This window comes from Papaver somniferum, unplaced genomic scaffold, assembly GCF_003573695.1.
Source record: "Papaver somniferum cultivar HN1 unplaced genomic scaffold, ASM357369v1 unplaced-scaffold_21, whole genome shotgun sequence".
Taxonomy (NCBI): Eukaryota; Viridiplantae; Streptophyta; class Magnoliopsida; order Ranunculales; family Papaveraceae; genus Papaver; species Papaver somniferum.
Window position 1 is genome coordinate 5,482,929 of NW_020631041.1, and position 17,597 is coordinate 5,500,525.

Genomic DNA, 17,597 nt, shown 5'->3' on the forward strand with positions numbered 1-17,597 from the left:
TTCACCACAACACAAATTGATTGTGTTGTTTGGTAAATCTTGTCTCATGTGCCGATCAAAAGAGACAAGGTTGTGTACCAATCAGGATTTAGGAAAAGTTTCTCTTCTTCTTTTCTTAGTTGTTTGTCTATCAAAATAAAATAAAGGGTTATTATCGACAATTCTACTCTTATAGGGTTTAGAGTTGGGCGTCCACGAACCTGTTTAAAGGTTGCGAACCCTACATTCCTTTTTCCTCTCTGATATCCTTTATATCTTAAGACTTCTTGATGAGATTGTGAATTCCACTCACAAAAACCAGTTGTTTATAATTGTTCTGTAAGCATCATGTCTTTGTATGGAAAAGATGTCAATATGATTGTTAAGCCATCAATCAAGAAAAAAGAGAAACATAAACGATCACATTCGGTAGAGGAATTATAGGTTGAAACATAAAGATTGTGGTACCCTCATCTTTTCACAGTTGATTTGATTTTTTTTCCTTTCTTTCGTCCCATAATGATCCGGTTGATTGATTTTTCATAAAATTATGAAAATAAAATTTTAGGGTTTATCCTTAGAGGCTTGGTTAACTAGATTAGGAGAAGAAATGGAAAACAACTTGAATCAACTCGTTTGAATCATTTATATAATAACTCAACTCGCCTCTAACTAGCTATGCGTTTCTGATAACTAGGTAAACAAGGCGATTTTCACATGATCATCTTTTGACTCATTATTTAGTTTCCAACAAATAAATTGTGTCCAACTAAACTCGTCAAGAATAATGATGAAAGTAGTTAAAATAAAAAGCTTTCCAACACATATTTCGAGAAAGATATAAGCGAGTTAAACTCAGCTCGAAATATCAAATGTGTACAATGTAAAAGTCTATATAGCTATACGACTTGGTTTCGTTAAGAGATAGAATAAAATAGACTTCTGAGTGATAAATAAGTTTTAGTCTCCACATACCTTTTGTTGATGAAGTTCCTCCAAGCTCTCCTCAGTAGATCTTCGTCTTCAATCGATGAACGCCGTCAAGTCCAAAGCTCAACTACACGTTATATCCTAATCCAGACACGACTATAAGTAGACTGGAAATCAAGATTTATAGTTTTGAGCATCTAAACTTGAAAAACAAGCTTGAGATAGCAACGCTTGCGAGTTCGACCGAGCAGTGCTCTTGAATTTGTTGATGCAACAACATTAAATCAAGATATTTATGATCATGAATGTTTAGGTGAAGAACCAACCCAGGAAAATAAACAAGTTGAACATACAAGTGATCCAATTACTCATGTATAGGTATTAATGTAATAAGATTTTATTTTTTTTCATTGAATTCGCCATTGTTACGCCTGAAAACCTCAGTGTCGGCATGTTAAAAGTATGAATACCATGTCGGTAGAGACCAAATCGGCACAATATTCATACTTTCACCATGCCGATACACAATCCCCCAATTTTGAAATTGTAGTCGGTATTTTAAATATAAAGAATGCTCCTTAAGTACACTGCCGACACAGAAAGTTCATTATCGAGCATGCCGGTAGTGTTGCCGGCATGGTACATTGCTTAACTTGCTGTGCCGGCACATGATGCAAATTTCCCAGAAACTTGAGTTTTTTTTCAATTGGCTATCGGCCTCGATAGATTTCTATCGAGCATGCCAGCAATTGATATTTTCGTCATGATTTTCTTACTAAAAACAGTGCCAGCATAATAAAACGACATGGTGTTCATACTGAAACTATGCCGGTAATAGCTGAAACTGGAAATTTTCAGTTATAATTTTTGATTCTAACCTAAACGAAATTTTTTTAAACAAATTGATGATTAAGTTTCTTTCAGTGAGGCATATTTATATAATAAAAATTAATCGTCGGAGAAAATTTTAAAACAACGATGAGAAAATAAAAATCAAAAAGAGGAGCCGACAGAGAAAGAGAAGAGAAGGAGAAAAGAAGAAGAAAAGAAGTTAAAATGCTAAAGGGTATTTTAATATTTCCTTCCCCAAAAATCTCTCCTTAGCAGAAACTATTGGATGTGAATACTAATTCATATCCCCAATTGCTCGTTCATAGTTACGGTTATCCGAAGTCGACTTTTTACCTTTTGTAGATAGTAAATAAGGAAAAAACAAAATTAAAAAATAAATTTATTTTAAAAATTATGAGAGGATGGGAAATAGGAAAAATGAAGGTAGAAAATAGGGAAAACCAAAAATAAATTCAAATTCCCGTTTCGAACGTCTAATATATCTTTGTTATTGATTATGGTTAATTTTAAATAACTAAATTATCCTTATAACCGAGCTAGTCGAAGTCATCAATGAGAGAAAATCTCCACCTCCTCGTCATCACCACCACTCAACGTTAAAAAAAATTCAAATCAATTTGAATTTGAAAATTTCTATCCGTTATGATTAGATTCCTATAAAACCAGAGTAAAGTTAAACCTTTTTCTCCTCACATCTCATTCCTTCCTTCACCAAAACAAACCCTAATCATCTCTCTCAATATCTCTATACCTTCAATCTCTCTCTAATGGCGGAAACAGCAGTAGAAACCTTCACTGAAACGAACATCAATGTCGCTAAATCAAAGAAGAAAGTAGCAAGCAAGAAAGCTTTGAAACCAAAGAAAGTATCCGATAATGAAGCTAATATCTTAGCAGGAATTGCTGCTTCACCATTATCAGGATCTGTTCTTGGTAAAGAAAACGAAGAAACCCTTTTGCTCTCAGGAAAGAAAATCAAGAAAGCTTCTTCAAAAGTTAAGAATAGTACTGAGAAATCATTTGAGAAAGAGTTGGAAATATTGAAAGCAAAGTTTGATCAGATGAAGCTGGAAAAGGAGAAAACTGAAGAGATCTTGAAAGATCGTGATGAGATGTTGAAACTGAAAGAAGAGGAACTGGAGATTAAAGGGAAAGAACAGCAGAAACTTCAAGTTGAGTTGAAGAAGTTGCAGAAATTGAAGGAATTTAATCCTACTGTGGTATGTTCTTCGTCATCTCTGGTTTTTAAATTTAGGGTTCATAAATCTTTGATAAAGGGTTTCCATTTCTTGATCTAGAATTGATGAAATAGAGCTTTTGATTTCTAGATAAAGGGTTTTCGTTTATTGATCTTGAATCGCTGAAATAGAGTTTTGATTTGGGGTTTCGATTTATTGATCTTTGATTTCATCTAGATTTAGGGTTTGACTAGTTGATTTTAATTTCTGAATTAAGGGTTTTGATTTCCTGATCTGGGTTTTGATTGATTTGGGGATCTTCTTTGTGTGCAGAGTCTTCCATTGGTTCAATCTCTAAGAGAGAAAGAAGCAGAAAAGAATGAAAAGAAGAAGAAAAAGAAGAAGAAGAACCCAGAGATGAAGAAACCATCATCTGCTTATGTTTTATGGTGCAAAGATGAATGGGCTGAGGTTAAAAAAGAGAACCCAGATGCTGAATTCAAAGAAATATCAAACATATTAGGATCCAAATGGAAGAATGTAACTGAAGAAGAGAAAAAACCATATGAGGAGAAATACCAAGCTGATAGAGAAGCTTATTTGCAGATTGTTGGCAAAGAGAAGCGCGAGAACGAGGCGATGAAGCTCCTTGAAGAGGATCAGAAACAGAAAACTGCAATGGAATTGCTTGAACAGTATCTGCAGTTCAAGCAAGAAGGTGCAGCAGAAGTCAAGGATGGCAAGAAAAAGAAGTAAGCAGCATTTTCCCACAATTTTGATGATGTGCACACTTGTTTAGGCATTTTTAGATGCCATTGAATGGATTTATTTAACTCTTGTTTGTGTAAATTTGCAGGAAGGAGCAAGATCCATTGAAGCCGAAAAGGCCATTGACAGCATTCTTCTTGTTCTCCAAAGAAGTGAGGGCTAATCATGCTGATAACAAGAATGTTGTGGAGGTGTCTAAGATTGCAGGAGAGGAATGGAAGAAAATGAGTGAGGAACAGAAGAAGCCTTATGAAGAGATTGTGAAGAAACAAAAGGAGGAGTACTTTCATGAAATGGAGCTTTACAATCAGAAGAAGGCAGAAGAAGCTGAAATTTTGAGGTTGGAAGAGGATGAACAGATGAAAATTCATAAGCAGGAAGCTCTCCAGATGCTTAAGAAGAAGGAGAAAACTGAAAACATAATCAAGGTTTGTTTGTGCATTTGTTCGCTTATCGAAAATTTGTGAATTGTTGTGGAATTGGAGTCTGATGCAGTCTGTAATTGCAGAAAACTAAGGAGACCCAGCAGAAGAAAAAGAAGCTGAAGGGTGAAAGCAGTGTTGTAGACCCTAACAAGCCAAAGAGGCCTGCTTCCTCATTCCTTCTATTCAGGTGAATTTCGTTTTTCGAACTTACTAGTTTCGATTTAGATGTTGTGCCATGTATGAATTGGGGTTTCTGAAGGTTTTGATTTTGGCAATGCAGCAAAGAGGCAAGGAAGAACTTGGTCCAGGACAGGGAAGGGATCAGCAATGCAACTATCAATGCATTGATTTCAGTGAAATGGAAGGAAATGGCTGAAGAAGATAAGAAGATATGGAATGACCAAGCAGCAGAGACCATGGAAGCATACAAAAAGGAATTGGAAGAGTACAACAAGTCTGTTGCAGCAGCTAACAGTTCACAGAATTGAGGAGCAAAAAATTCAGACCTTGTTCAAGTTGTTTTAGTTGAACAGTGAGAAGAGAGGGTTATGTGTAGGTTAAATCTTTTATGTTTTCATTCAATTGTTTGCTTTGGATTTCATTGTTGCAAAAACTTAGTTGAAGTTGTCAATTGAATAAAAGGCTATTATTACACAACACAATGTCATTTGTTTCATTCTTTGCCAAGAACTGCATCTTTGATGGCTTCTGCTTTATCTTTAGCAGCTTCAAATGCACCGTCCACATTTTCTTTGGCTTTCTCTCCTGCATCTACTACACTGGCTTTAACTTTCTCCGCTTCAGCTTTAGCATCGGTTTCTAATTCGGTTTTTTTCGCACTGGCTTCATCAAAATCTCTTGTGGCTTTTGCTTTTGCATCATCAGACAATTCTGTTACTTTTGCAATGCCTTCGTCTATTTTGTCCGCTGCTTGTCCAGCTGCTGAAGGTTCTGCTCTGCACTTCATTTGTCTAGCTGCTATGTTTCTTTCCTGCAATCAAAAAAAATTAAAAATCAAACAATTAGAATATGAGAAATTGAGAAGTCAGGAATCAAGAATGTGTGTTATAAGAGGAGGAAGTTTTTTACTAACATTGAAATTTGAGGGGAAGCTAACTCTAGAGACTTTGCCAGATGATACTGACGAGGTTTGAGGGAATGAACCGGAGATGTTCATTACTGCAGCACTCTTTGCAAAACTGATTGTTGCCATTGTAGGTTACTTAAAATGTACTGAACTTTTTCTTCTTTCTTTTGAGTTGGTATTGGGAGCTGAATATCGCTGCGGTTTAAATAGGTAAAAGAAGATCAAAAATGGGTGTATGTGTATGTACTGAATTGAGCAAAGAAATTGAGGACAATATTTCTCAAAGTTCAAACAACCTAGTTAGTTAACTTCTACTGCCCGACATAAGGATTTTTTGGGCCACAATCACGTGTGCAGCTGAAATTGGCTCTGGCCTCTGGAAGTCACTATTATTGTACGGCACAGCTCTTCCTCATGTGAGGATATTTATTGTTACCATTACCGACCTGTTTTTTCAGGATATTTTTTGTTACCTTGGTCGACCTATTTTTTGGCTTATCTATTTAGTCTCTTCTGATGCAGATCCAACTAGTTTGGTTTTTGCTGCCACAGAAGTTCCACTTTCCGTTTCCGAAGTTCAGTCCCAAACCTGCAAGAAACATACCACACCAAAATTTCTGTTAACAAGAAAGAATCATGAAATTTTCCCTGAAATTGGAATAGGCATTCATGTATTCTGCAGTATAAACATACCACACCAAAATTTCTCGTTAATAAGAAAGAGTCATGAATAACATACAGAAAAGAACAGAGATTTTGCAGCCATAAATATAATGGAATTGTTTCAAGTGGTGTTTTGCTATTCCAATTACAGGTTATTTATTTAAACTAATGTCTGCAAACCAAATACAACAAGCTAAGAAAACACCGAAAATGTTAAATCCCACTTGATCCCTCCCTAATGTCATCTCTCTTGACTTTGCATCTACTTGGAGGAGGATGACGAATCTTGTTTCTTCTGATCCTTCACAAACGGATTCTGCAAATTACAAAAGACAAAAGACAGGTAAGTTTGAGTTTGATAACATCATAGATTCAACAGTTATTAGTAGAGCACAAATGAAATAACAGGAGTAGTTTGGGAGAAGACTGTTATTACCGAACAATATGCAATAATTTTCAAGAGACTTCAAAAAAATCAGCTCAAGAAACACATATAAATGACGTAAGTTTTACCTAGTTACATATATGAAATCATGTGTTGGAGAAATTCTAAATAATTATGTTGTGGCCGGTTTAATGTATTCATTAATGAAAAGATCCATGTATCATAAAAGTATTTTGTTTATACTAGAATCTAGTTATCCACGTCTAAAAGGCTTTTTTGTTTGTAATAATAATATCTACTTATCTACATCTAAAATGCCAGACGACTAACCATGCTACAATTTAGCAGGAAGCAAACAGAGAGCCGCAGCTTACGTCAGAGATTCAATAGTTATTATAGACACAACTAGATTAACAGGAGTAGTTTGGGAAAGTTATACAGAGGCTTGGAACAGTAGCGCTCCCTGACATGGAAGCTGACAATGGACATTTATATGCTCAAAGTAATCTATACCAATAGTTATTATTAGATCACAGCTAGAGTAAAAAAAATCAGCAACTCGGGCAAGTCAACTATCATGACATTATTCGTTCAAGTTTCTCATCCAATATGCAGAAACTGGCTAGTAATATTCTCCTAATTCCAAAAGCCGAGATATAGAAGACAACATAAGAAATAGAAGATTACAAGACAAGCACTCATTGAGACATGTCAATGGTTACACAAAACCAGATGGACGTGGCACTGGAATCTGGGACAGAAGAGTGCAGCATAGATATTATGTATGGTCCAGAAAAGTGAGGGACTTATCCCGTGGCTTCCTTCTAAAAGGGATGATTTCCTAATTAAATATGCATCCCTAGGACTAATTAATGACGCAATTACATCAAAAATTAGCTAAGTACCACATATAAATGAGTTAAATTTTACCGAGTTACATATGTGAAATCTGGAGAAGTTATGAATGATTCTGTTGCGGCCATTTTAATAAAAAAATTAATGAAAAGATCCATGTATCATAAAATCTACTTACCTACGTCTAAAAAGTTTTTTCGTTTATACAAAAATCTACTTGTCTACGTCTAAAATGCCAGAGACTAACCATGCTACAATTTAGCAGGAAGCAAACTGAGAGCCACAGCTTAAATACCACATACAGGTGTCTGTGTTCTACTTTTTTCCGAGTGGTCGCTTATTTTTTTTCATCATCATAGTCTTCTAGTGTCATTAGGTTCTCTGAGGTGGGTAAATGAAAAAAAGAAATGCAGTGCCATCAATATAGATGCTCATTTGTGGGTGACATATACATCAGGTGTGCCAAATAGAATGAAATGAAAAGATTACTTCAAATCTCAGGATGTTTACGCTCTAGCCAATGCTTGAAATAACTACTATAGAGGATTGAACAAAAACTTCTTCCAAATGGAATTTATCCTATGATATGCCAAATCTACTAAGTAGTGGATCCAGCAACCTTCTCAATGAACAAACGTTCTACATGGATTGAATTAACTAACACGATACAGGAAAACATTGGTTGGTTAGATATATAAACTTCCATTCACATGATAAAAAGTTTAAGTCCATCTACGTAACAATATGCCTCCCTGACGACTAGTCAGGAAAATGGATGACACCATAACTTTCAAGAGACTTCAAAAAATAGCTTAATAGCACGTTTGGATGCACACTCGGAAGTTGCTTTTCGACTTCTGGAAGTCAAAAAGTCAGAAGTCAGTTTGGCAATAGTATTTCAGAATGACTTCTAGAAGCAGAAAAGTCAGTTTTTTGTGCAGCAAAATAGTTTTGCTTCTGATTTCTGCTTCTGACTTCTACTTCTGGAGAAGCAAAAGTCGGAAGCAGATTTGTATCCAAACGCGCTATAAGTACCCCATACAACTTATATATGAGTCAATCTATCATCTGCGAGGACTAAGAAATGCGATCACAACCATATAACAGGACTAGTTTTGAAAAGTTATATGCACAGCCTAGGAACAGAAGTGTTCCCTGACGTAGATGCTGAAAACAGCCTCTTTAATGCTCAAAGTGATCAATACCAATAGTTACTATTAGACCACAGCTAGAGTAAGAAATATCAGCACCTCAGGCAAGTCAAATATCATGCCCTGATAATACCGTTCAAGTTTCTTAACCAATATGCAGAAAATGGCTAGTTTTATCAATTCTCCTGCTAAATCCATAACAGAAAGCACAAATAAAATAGAAAATTACAAGCCAAGCACAAAGTGAGGACTGGAAATATAGAAGTGAATGAATGCGTGGCCGTGGCACTAGAATCTGGGACAGAAGAATGCAACATAAATATTATGTCTGGTCAGGGAAGTTAAAGGATTTATCCACTGGTTTGCTAATTTATTTTATCGCACTACCTGCCAATATGAGAGACTCTGTCCAGGCTTTCACATTGTTATTAATCCATCCATTTCATTTCCCTAAAATCTCATGACTCAGACGATTCCGTAGATAAAATAGGGAGTCTCTAAGGTTTGGTATCTGTCAATTCAATTGTCCTCCTCCCATCTCACATTCTTACTCTACCATCACCTCCATGAAGTCGAGCAGAATAGCAACTAGCAGGGTAAAAAATGAGTCTCAATCTCAGAAACCTAACATGCATTTATTGGTTCTCACTAGCTTTCCATCACTTTCTTCACAATCCTAATCCTACCTAAATAACAATTACAGAACGAAAAGCAAAAACATAATTTCATCTTAGTACGATTTTTCTTTTATGTTTCTGAAAAAAACTAATCAATAATCCATCATATTAGAATCTCATCAGCACATACCCGAAAAACCATCACTTGAATAAACAATTCAGGAACTTTAATCACACTGGTTCCTTCGAATCACAAAAACTTCTTCCAAATGGAACTTATCCTACGATATGCCAAATCTACTTAGAGCAAGTCTTATGGTGGAAGAGTTCCATCTTCCATCTTCCACGCCACCTCAGCATTTGGAATTGTGGATGGAAGCGCAAGTGTAGTGGTGGAACAACAAAAACGCTAATCTTAATAGCGTTGAGCGCTAATCAGAATAGCGCTAGAAAAACGCTATTCAGAATAGCACAAAACGCTATTAAGATTAGCGCTTTTTTCTCAGCCATTAGATTTCCGATGGCTCGTTTTAAATCTACGGATAAAAAAAAACGCTATTCTGATTAGCGTTTTTCGTCTTCTAGTGCTATTCTGAATAGCGTTTTTCGTCTACTAATGTGCTATTCTGAATAGCGTTTTACGCTAATCTGATTAGAACTACCATGGATTCCACGGACAATTACAAGAAAACATGGAACACTGCTTGGATTTTTCATGGAAAACACCAATTTGGAAGCCACTAGACTTGACATTCCATAATTTTTCCACACTTGGAATATGATGGATTCCACCATAAGACTTGCTCTTAGCAGTAGTGGATTCAGCCACCTTCTCAATGAACAGATGTTCTACATGGATTGAATGAAGTAACACGATTTTGGAATAAACTAGTTGGTTAGAAATCTAACTTCCATCAACGCAATTAAAATTTCAAGTCCTTCTGCGTAACAATATGCCTCCGGACGACTAGTATGGATGACATTATAACTTCCAAGAGACTTCAAAAATAGCTTAAGTACCACTCACAACTTATATATGAGTCAACTTATTATCTGCAAGGACTAAGAAATAGAAGAGTTCCCTGACATAGATGCTGAAAAGGGCCACTTCAATGCTCAAAGTGATCAATACCAATAGTTGTTATTAGACCACAGCTAGAGTAAAAATATTCAGCACCCCAGGCAAGTCAAATATCATGCCCTGATAACACTGTCCATCCAAGTTTCTTAACCAAATATGCGGAAAATGGCTAGTTATATTAATTCTCCTAAATCCATAGCAAGCACAAAATAAAAAAGAAAATGACAGCACAAATTTAGGACTGGAAACATAGAAGTGAACGAACGTGGCACTAGAATCTGGGACAGAAGAATGCAGCATAAATATTTATTCTGGTCAGGAAAATTAAAGGGTTTATCCCGTGGTTTCCTAATTTTTCTATGGCACTTCACTGTCCAAGCTTTCACCTTGTTAGTAACCCAACCTTTCATTCCCCTAATATTTCATCACTCAAACGATTTCCTAGATGAAAGAGGGAGTCTCTAAGGTTTGGTATCTATCAATTCAATTGTCTTCCTCCCATTTCACATTCTTACTCCACCATCACCTTCATGAGGTCGGGCAGAACCACAACTAGCAAGGTCAAAAATGAGTCTCAGTCTCAACAACCTAGCATACAAATTTTTAATTCTCACTAGTTATCCATCACTTTCTTCACAATCATAATCCCACATTACTCAGTCAGGTGAAACATCATTTTCAAGACGAAAAGCATAGGCATAATTTCATCATTTCTTATTACTGTGTACGCAATTCTAAATTACAATCCGTCATACTAAATCTAATCAACACATACCCAAAAAAAAAAAAAAATCACTTAATTCAGCAAAATCCAAATTCAGATCCTTACTATCGAGTCCATAATCTAAAATACAATTCAACGATTATCTCATCAAAATCTCAGATTTAATCCAACAAAATCCTGAAACCCTAAGAATTAGGTTGTTTTTATACTTTTATTTAGGGGATGAGGAAGATGAAACTTACTGGAAGAACGACACTAGCAACGACGACGGCGGCGACGACACCTCCGATGATTGCAGGTGGCCCTGTCAACAAACTCCATCTCCTGTAAATCATTTTCTCTGTTTTTTCTTCCCGGAAAGTGGTGGTGACGAAGATTTTTCTTCTTTTTCTGAAAGAGAAAAAAGCTAGTGATGTGCCTAATGATGTTGTTTTTTCGGGTCACGGGCTTTTTATTAGCCGATCCATATGGGACATGGACAAAAAATCGCCCGTTCTTGCTAGGGTCTTGGTTGTAATGGTGCCTTGAACTAGAGGACGATGCCTTTGTCTTCAACGTGGCTAGTTAAACCGGAATCAAACCGGTTGTGATTTTAGATTTTGAATTATTCTATATTTTAAAATTAGGCCCGTTAGCAATTTAGTTTTTTGAGGTAGAATTGCTTATAACTAATAAATTTTTGAATCAAATCAAATTACAAGTGTAGATACTAGATACCACGCGTCATAATATGTATGCTAAGTAATAGTTCGATAAACGAACGAAAGGTATCGCCTATAGTATATTTGAGATGACGTCAGAAGAATCATGAATAAAGTTTGATAGTCGTGCGAAGTTATAGAGCATGAGCGAGAAGAATCAAGATAAGCGTGCGATAATGACGCACACCAGATCCGAAAATAAAGGTTTTATTAGCTGTCATCCACTATGTAAACCCCTATATAAGGGGACCGAGCGACCTTGTTAGGGAGAGATCTTTTTGAGATCTTAGACTCGGAATTTAGGAGAGAGAGATATTATTTGTTCTTCAAATTAGAACTCATCTCAAATCATGTAACCATATTGAAGATTTTCTGAATGAATGTATGAAATTTAAGATGATTACTTGAATTGCTATTAAGATTTCATATAGGGTGTGGTTGTAGGATTTCTTGCAACTATATTTTGGCGCTAGAAACAGGGAATGGAAGCATTTTCAAGATTGCTACAACAAAATGTGAATTCTGGCTTTCTCGAAGGCATTAAAATTAATAGACACTGCCCAGAAATCAATCATATGTTCTTTGCAGATGATTGTTTATTGTTCTTTCAGGCTAACACTACCCAGATGGTTCATTTGCAACAGATTCTTCGTAAATTTGGTCAAACATCAGATCAAGTCATAAATATGCAGAAATCACCATACAATATGCTTTTGGGGCGACCATGGATACATGCGATAAAGGCTGTAGAATCAACCCTTAACCAATGCATACGGTTCCCAATACCAAGTGGAATAGGTGAAATCATAGGAAACATCAACAGTGCGAAGATCTGCAGTGAGATAGATATAAAAAACTATGAAGATCGCCCAAAGAAGCGAAAGGATCGCTGGAGAAGAGCAAATGAATTAAGGAAAGAAGAAGAGTTCTGAATATACATGATAAGAGCACAAGAAGGAAGAGGGATACCAAGCGAAGTTCCAGAAAAAGAAGGCGAACCGATGCAATGTAATAAAAGAGCCAACACCACCAGGAGAACCTAAAGCGAATTTTATCGTAGCGGAACCGACAAAAGAAATAAATGTTGGAACAGCAGAGGAACCAAAGATATTAAAAATTGGAACTAAGATGGGAAAATAAGAAGAAGAAAAAACGGTAAACTTCTTGCGAGAATAAAAAGACATCTTCGCATGGAGCATGGAAGAAATGCCAAGAATAGATCCTTAAGTTGCATGTCATAAGTTGGATATTAACAAGAATGCAAGACCGTTCAAGCAAAGGATAAGGAAGATAACAACAACATACCATTCTCAGATAGAAGAAGAACTACAAAAGATGCTTGAAGCAGGAATCATAAGACCAGTGAAATATCCAGAATGGATAGTAAACATGGCGGTGGTGCCAAAGAAGAATAAGGGAATAAGGATTTGCATTGACTTCAACGACTTAAACAAAGCGTGCCCGAAGGACAGTTATCCATTGCCAGACATACCACAGATGGTTGAGTCAGTAGCAGGAAATGACAGAGTATCATTGATGGATGGATATAAGGGTTACAATCAAATTCCGTTAGCTGAAGAAGACCAAGATCATACTGCTTTCTTCGTGCCTAGAGGATTATATTGTTATACAAAAATGCCTTTCGGTTTGAAAAACGCAGGTGCGACATATCAAAGAATGGTGGAGAAGGTGTCGCACAGTGGATACATACCATATTAGAAGTTTATGTTGATGATATGCTGGTGAAAAGTAAGAAAGCTGAAGATCATGTAAACAACTTAATTAAGGGAAATCTTTGAGCGCATGCGACAATTCAATATTAAGGTAAACCCTGAAAAATGCATTTTTGGGGTAACATCGGGAATTTTTTTAGGGTATATTGTATCGAAGAAGGGAATAAAGGTTGATCCAGAGAAGGTACAAGTGATTCGAGAAATGCCATCACCTGCGACTGTAAAAGATGTACAAAAATTAAATGGATTGTTAGCTTCACTGGGGCGATTTATTTCGCGATCATCAGACATGTGCAAGCATTTCTTTAATATTCTGAAAAAAGGAACCAAGTTCAAGTGGACGGATGAATGCGATAAAGCGCTGCAAAATATAAAGAACCATCTAATGAATTTGTCCATCATGCAAAAAGCGGAAAAAGGAGAGGAGTTACTGATATATTTAGCATCAACATCGCACGCATTAGGTGTCGTACTACTACGTCTGGATGAAGGAGTGGAAAAACCGATATATTACATAAACAAAACTTACAATGCCGCAGAGAAGAATTATTCAAAAATAGAAAAGCTAATACTCGCACTGGTTTATGCAACACAAAAGATTCGTATATATTTTCAAGCTCACAAGATCAAAGTGTTAACCAAAATACCAATTGAGTCAGTAATGAAAAATTCAAATAGATCAGAAAGGATCGAGAGGTGGAATGCAAAAATAAAGAATTTTGAAATCAAGTATGAAATATTATCTTCCCCAAAGTCGCAAGTAATCGCAGATTTCTTGGCTGAGTTCCCTTTATAAGATGATGAAAGTGTGGAAGAAATGATGGATATAGATGAAGAATGTGGGAATCCTACAGACTTGTTAATAGATAACACAAGATGGGAGATATTGGTGGATGGATCGTCAAATGGAGAGGGTAATGGAATTGGAATATTTTTCATCTCACCAGCAGGAACAAGGTTAGCATATTAATTTAGATTAGAATTCGCATCCACCAATAATGAAACCGAGTATGAAGCGGTTGTGCACGCGTTACGCTTGGCCATCGATATGAAAATAGAAGATGCCCGAATAACTAGTGACTCACAATTGGTTATTCGCCAAATAGAAGGGGTATATAGCATAAATGAGCCATCCTTGCAAAAATACAAGAAGCTTGTTGGAGAGTTATCAACACAAATTCCAAAAATAATTTAGAGACACATTTCGCGGAAAGATAATCGGCTAGCAGATGCACTTGATTTTATTCCGTCTATGATGGTGGATCCGACTACGAGGGACATAAAAATACAAACACTTTTTTTACCCTCAATTAATAAAGAAGAATGCGAAGATGTAGAAGCAATGCTAGTAGACAATGAAGAAGAAGAACAGGTGAACAAAGCCGTAGATTGGAGAACCCAACTTCATTTGTATTTAGAAAAAGGAGAAGTCCCAAGAAACAGGTTGGAAGCGCACAAGTTAAAGAGTAGAGCAACAAATTATGAGTTGAGATAGTGTACTTTACCGAAGATCATTCCTTGGACCATCGCTTAGATGTTTAACAAGAACAGAAGAAATGGAAATCTTGAAAGCATTACACTATGGAGATGCAGGAAATCATAATGGAGGAAGGTCTCCAGCATATAAAACGAAAATACAAGGCTATTATTGGCCATACATGCATGAAGACGCGAAACAAGTGTCAAGGCGGTGCGAAGAATGTCAGCGTCATGGAAAGAAAATACACGCGCCCTGGGCGATGCTCAACTCCTCCACAAGTGAATGGTTGTTTGGAAAATGGGGGTTAGACATTGTGGGCCCATTCATACAAGGAACAGGGCAAAGAAAATATTTAATAGTAGCGACAGATTACTTTACAAAGTGGGCAGAAGTAAAAGCGGTGCATCACATTCGAGATAAAGATGTTTTCACATTCATATTTCAGAATATCATTTGCAGATTCGGAATCCCAGCACAACTAGTTTCTGATAATGGAAAACAATTTGAAGGAGAAAATATAGAAATGTTACTCAATGCGTTTAAAATCAAAAGCGGGAAATCCACTCCATTGTATCCACAAAGCAATGGTCAAGCTGAGGCAGCCAATAAGACAAATGCAGATATGTTGAAAAAGAAATTGGAGGGACATAAAAAAGGATGGTGCGAACAAGTACACAATGCAGAATGGGCATACAAAACAACTAGAGTGGAAGCTACCAAAATGTCACCTTTTTTCCTGACATATGGAGTTGAAACGGTATTGCCAACTGAGGTTATAATTCCTACAACTAAGCGAGAAGCATGGGAAAAGAATTTAAGTGCGGATTTAATCCTATCAAAATTTGATGATTTAGAAGAGCGAAGAGAAGTTATTTTGCGACATATGGAAAATTACCATCAGAGGATAGCTCGAGAATATAACAAGCACGTAAAAATAAGAGATTTTCATCTAGGAGAATTAGTATTGCGAGAGATACCGCCTTATCAGAAAGGAAGTGATGGAAAGTTGGAGAAAATATGGGATGAACCCTATATAATTAAGAGAATAATTGGAAATGGAGCTTATGAATTGATGGATCCTGAAGGAAAGAACACAGGCCGAAAATTGGAACGTCCATGGAACATATTATATATGAAGAGATAATATCCATAGACCATGCAATGATGATCGCATACATGTATGCATTTGAAGAAAGAAACATGTATGCATGTAAGCGGCAGAAACATGTATGTGAAAATGAAAGAAGAGAAAATGAAGATGCAAATTCCTAATAAGGATGAATTATTCCACTGAATGCATTTGAAGATTTCTTTATAATGATACTATCCAAATTAAAGGAAAAACTAAGGCCTTATAATAAAACCTTAATAAAAAAGGCATCATAAATAAAGACTCCAATTAAGGAGCCTAGATATGCGATTGTGGCATGCATCCTAGTTCGCGTAAAGCAAGAGACAATAATAAGACCTAACGCCCGTAATAATTCGTAATCTAGTTAGCATGGCTCAAGTGAAAGGTACACCGACCCTGGAGCTTGAGTCATGGATATTTGGGGTGAAACAAAAACCCATCCAGTAGAGCACCTTAGTTGAAAGATTAAGGTAAGAAGCTCTCTACTAAGGAGTGCAGAAACTCGATCAAGGCGCCGAGGTACACGGTTGAGTCAAGAGTGCCTGGGGCGTCTGGAACGTACCTGGCCATTCTTGACAAGTCTTGACTATGATGCACTCGGTCCGAAGAAATCCCACTTAGGGTGCGGTCTTGTAACCATAAACCATATCGGTGGAGGGATAAGCGACCGTGAAAACAACTGGTTGTTGCATTACTAGATGGGAGGAGACCACCCTAACCCGGTAGGGGTACGCCTCCTTGAAGAGGCAATCAGGGAGAATATAAGGATGACACCCTCCATTAGGGAGATGAATTGTGTCAAAAGACGCAAATATCATGAGACTTTTTACTCACGGGAGTATTAAGGCTTGTCATATTTGCGCGATAATAAAACCTGGAGAGGTAATAATACAACAAAATATAAAATAAGACAAAATAAGACCTTTGCTTAGGAAGACATGATAAGACCTCATGATAAAACATATACTTACACTAATATTATTTTGCAGGTTACATAAGAAATATCTAAAATTACTTCACGTTTCTTTCTAGGAATATAATAAGAGGCAAGTATGGAGATTGAAATAAAATGCATATTATCTTCCTTATCAAGAAACGAGTATGTAAATTAAGCGATTGTTTGAAGTACCTCAAAATACATTTGCGAAGAATAAGAAACTAAGAAACGAAAAAGGCTAAGCATTATTGGAAGGTAAATCTTGAACAATTGCGGAAGCCCCGATGTTGACTTCACTCTCAAGATCTTTGGTTAGTTTTTCACCAGATTTATTCTCCTCAAGATGAGCTTCTGGATGAGGAATTGTAGGATCATCCTCCTCATCGCTAATATAATCATAATCCCTATCAGGCTCAGGAAGCTTTTCGTCATCACTTTGATAGACACATTTTTGTGTTTAATTTATCTCGATTCTATATATTGATAGTGCTCATTTTTGTACTTATTATGGTGTTTATGTGTGTGTAGGTATTTTTGGCCAATAAACATTTCTGGAAAAATATGCTCGAAAAGTTGCGCGGGGCCCCCCGGAGGACACTTGCTATTCGGACCCCTCAAATGGATAAGGGGTAACCAATTACTAAGGGGCATCCATTTCCAGGCAGCTGCTAAAGGGAGACCAGCACAGGATAGGGGGAGGTCATCCTCATCATTTGAATTCTGGTTTTGGCGGAAAACAAAACCAGCGAGCCTGCAGTTTAAGAAATCAAAATTTTGAGAAGTTTTAGGGAGATTCAACCTCGGGTTTTTGTTGGGATGGACGTGATATAACTAAACATGCCTGGTATAGGTGATTTAATCGATCAAATTGGGATGAATAATCCGGAAGAAGAAAAGAGAGGTTGACTTGTTAAAGGAA

General features: G+C 36.6%; 2 protein-coding genes across 4 annotated transcripts; one reads left to right on the forward strand and one right to left on the reverse strand.

Moving 5' to 3' along the window:
* Positions 1-2,340: 2,340 nt before the first annotated feature.
* On the forward strand, positions 2,341-4,786 carry LOC113340184 (high mobility group B protein 6-like). Its single transcript, XM_026585396.1, has 5 exons — positions 2,341-2,981; positions 3,273-3,691; positions 3,796-4,135; positions 4,216-4,319; positions 4,413-4,786. Exons 1-5 carry the CDS (start codon positions 2,529-2,531, stop codon positions 4,618-4,620), a joined length of 1,524 nt encoding a protein of 507 aa, XP_026441181.1. The 5' UTR covers positions 2,341-2,528; the 3' UTR covers positions 4,621-4,786.
* LOC113340185 lies at positions 4,773-6,149 on the reverse strand. Of its 3 annotated transcripts, none has more exons than XM_026585399.1 (3): positions 5,693-6,149; positions 5,226-5,414; positions 4,773-5,123 (listed from the first exon to the last, which is right to left on the reverse strand). In XM_026585399.1, the coding sequence occupies exons 2-3, from the start codon at positions 5,343-5,345 to the stop codon at positions 4,806-4,808; spliced, it is 438 nt and encodes a 145-aa protein (XP_026441184.1). In that variant the 5' UTR covers positions 5,346-5,414; positions 5,693-6,149; the 3' UTR covers positions 4,773-4,805. The 3 variants fall into 3 exon arrangements, with proteins under 3 accessions (XP_026441184.1, XP_026441182.1, XP_026441183.1); XM_026585397.1 differs by having other exon boundaries at positions 5,516-6,149; XM_026585398.1 differs by having other exon boundaries at positions 5,226-6,149.
* Between the last annotated feature and the right edge of the window lie 11,448 nt (positions 6,150-17,597).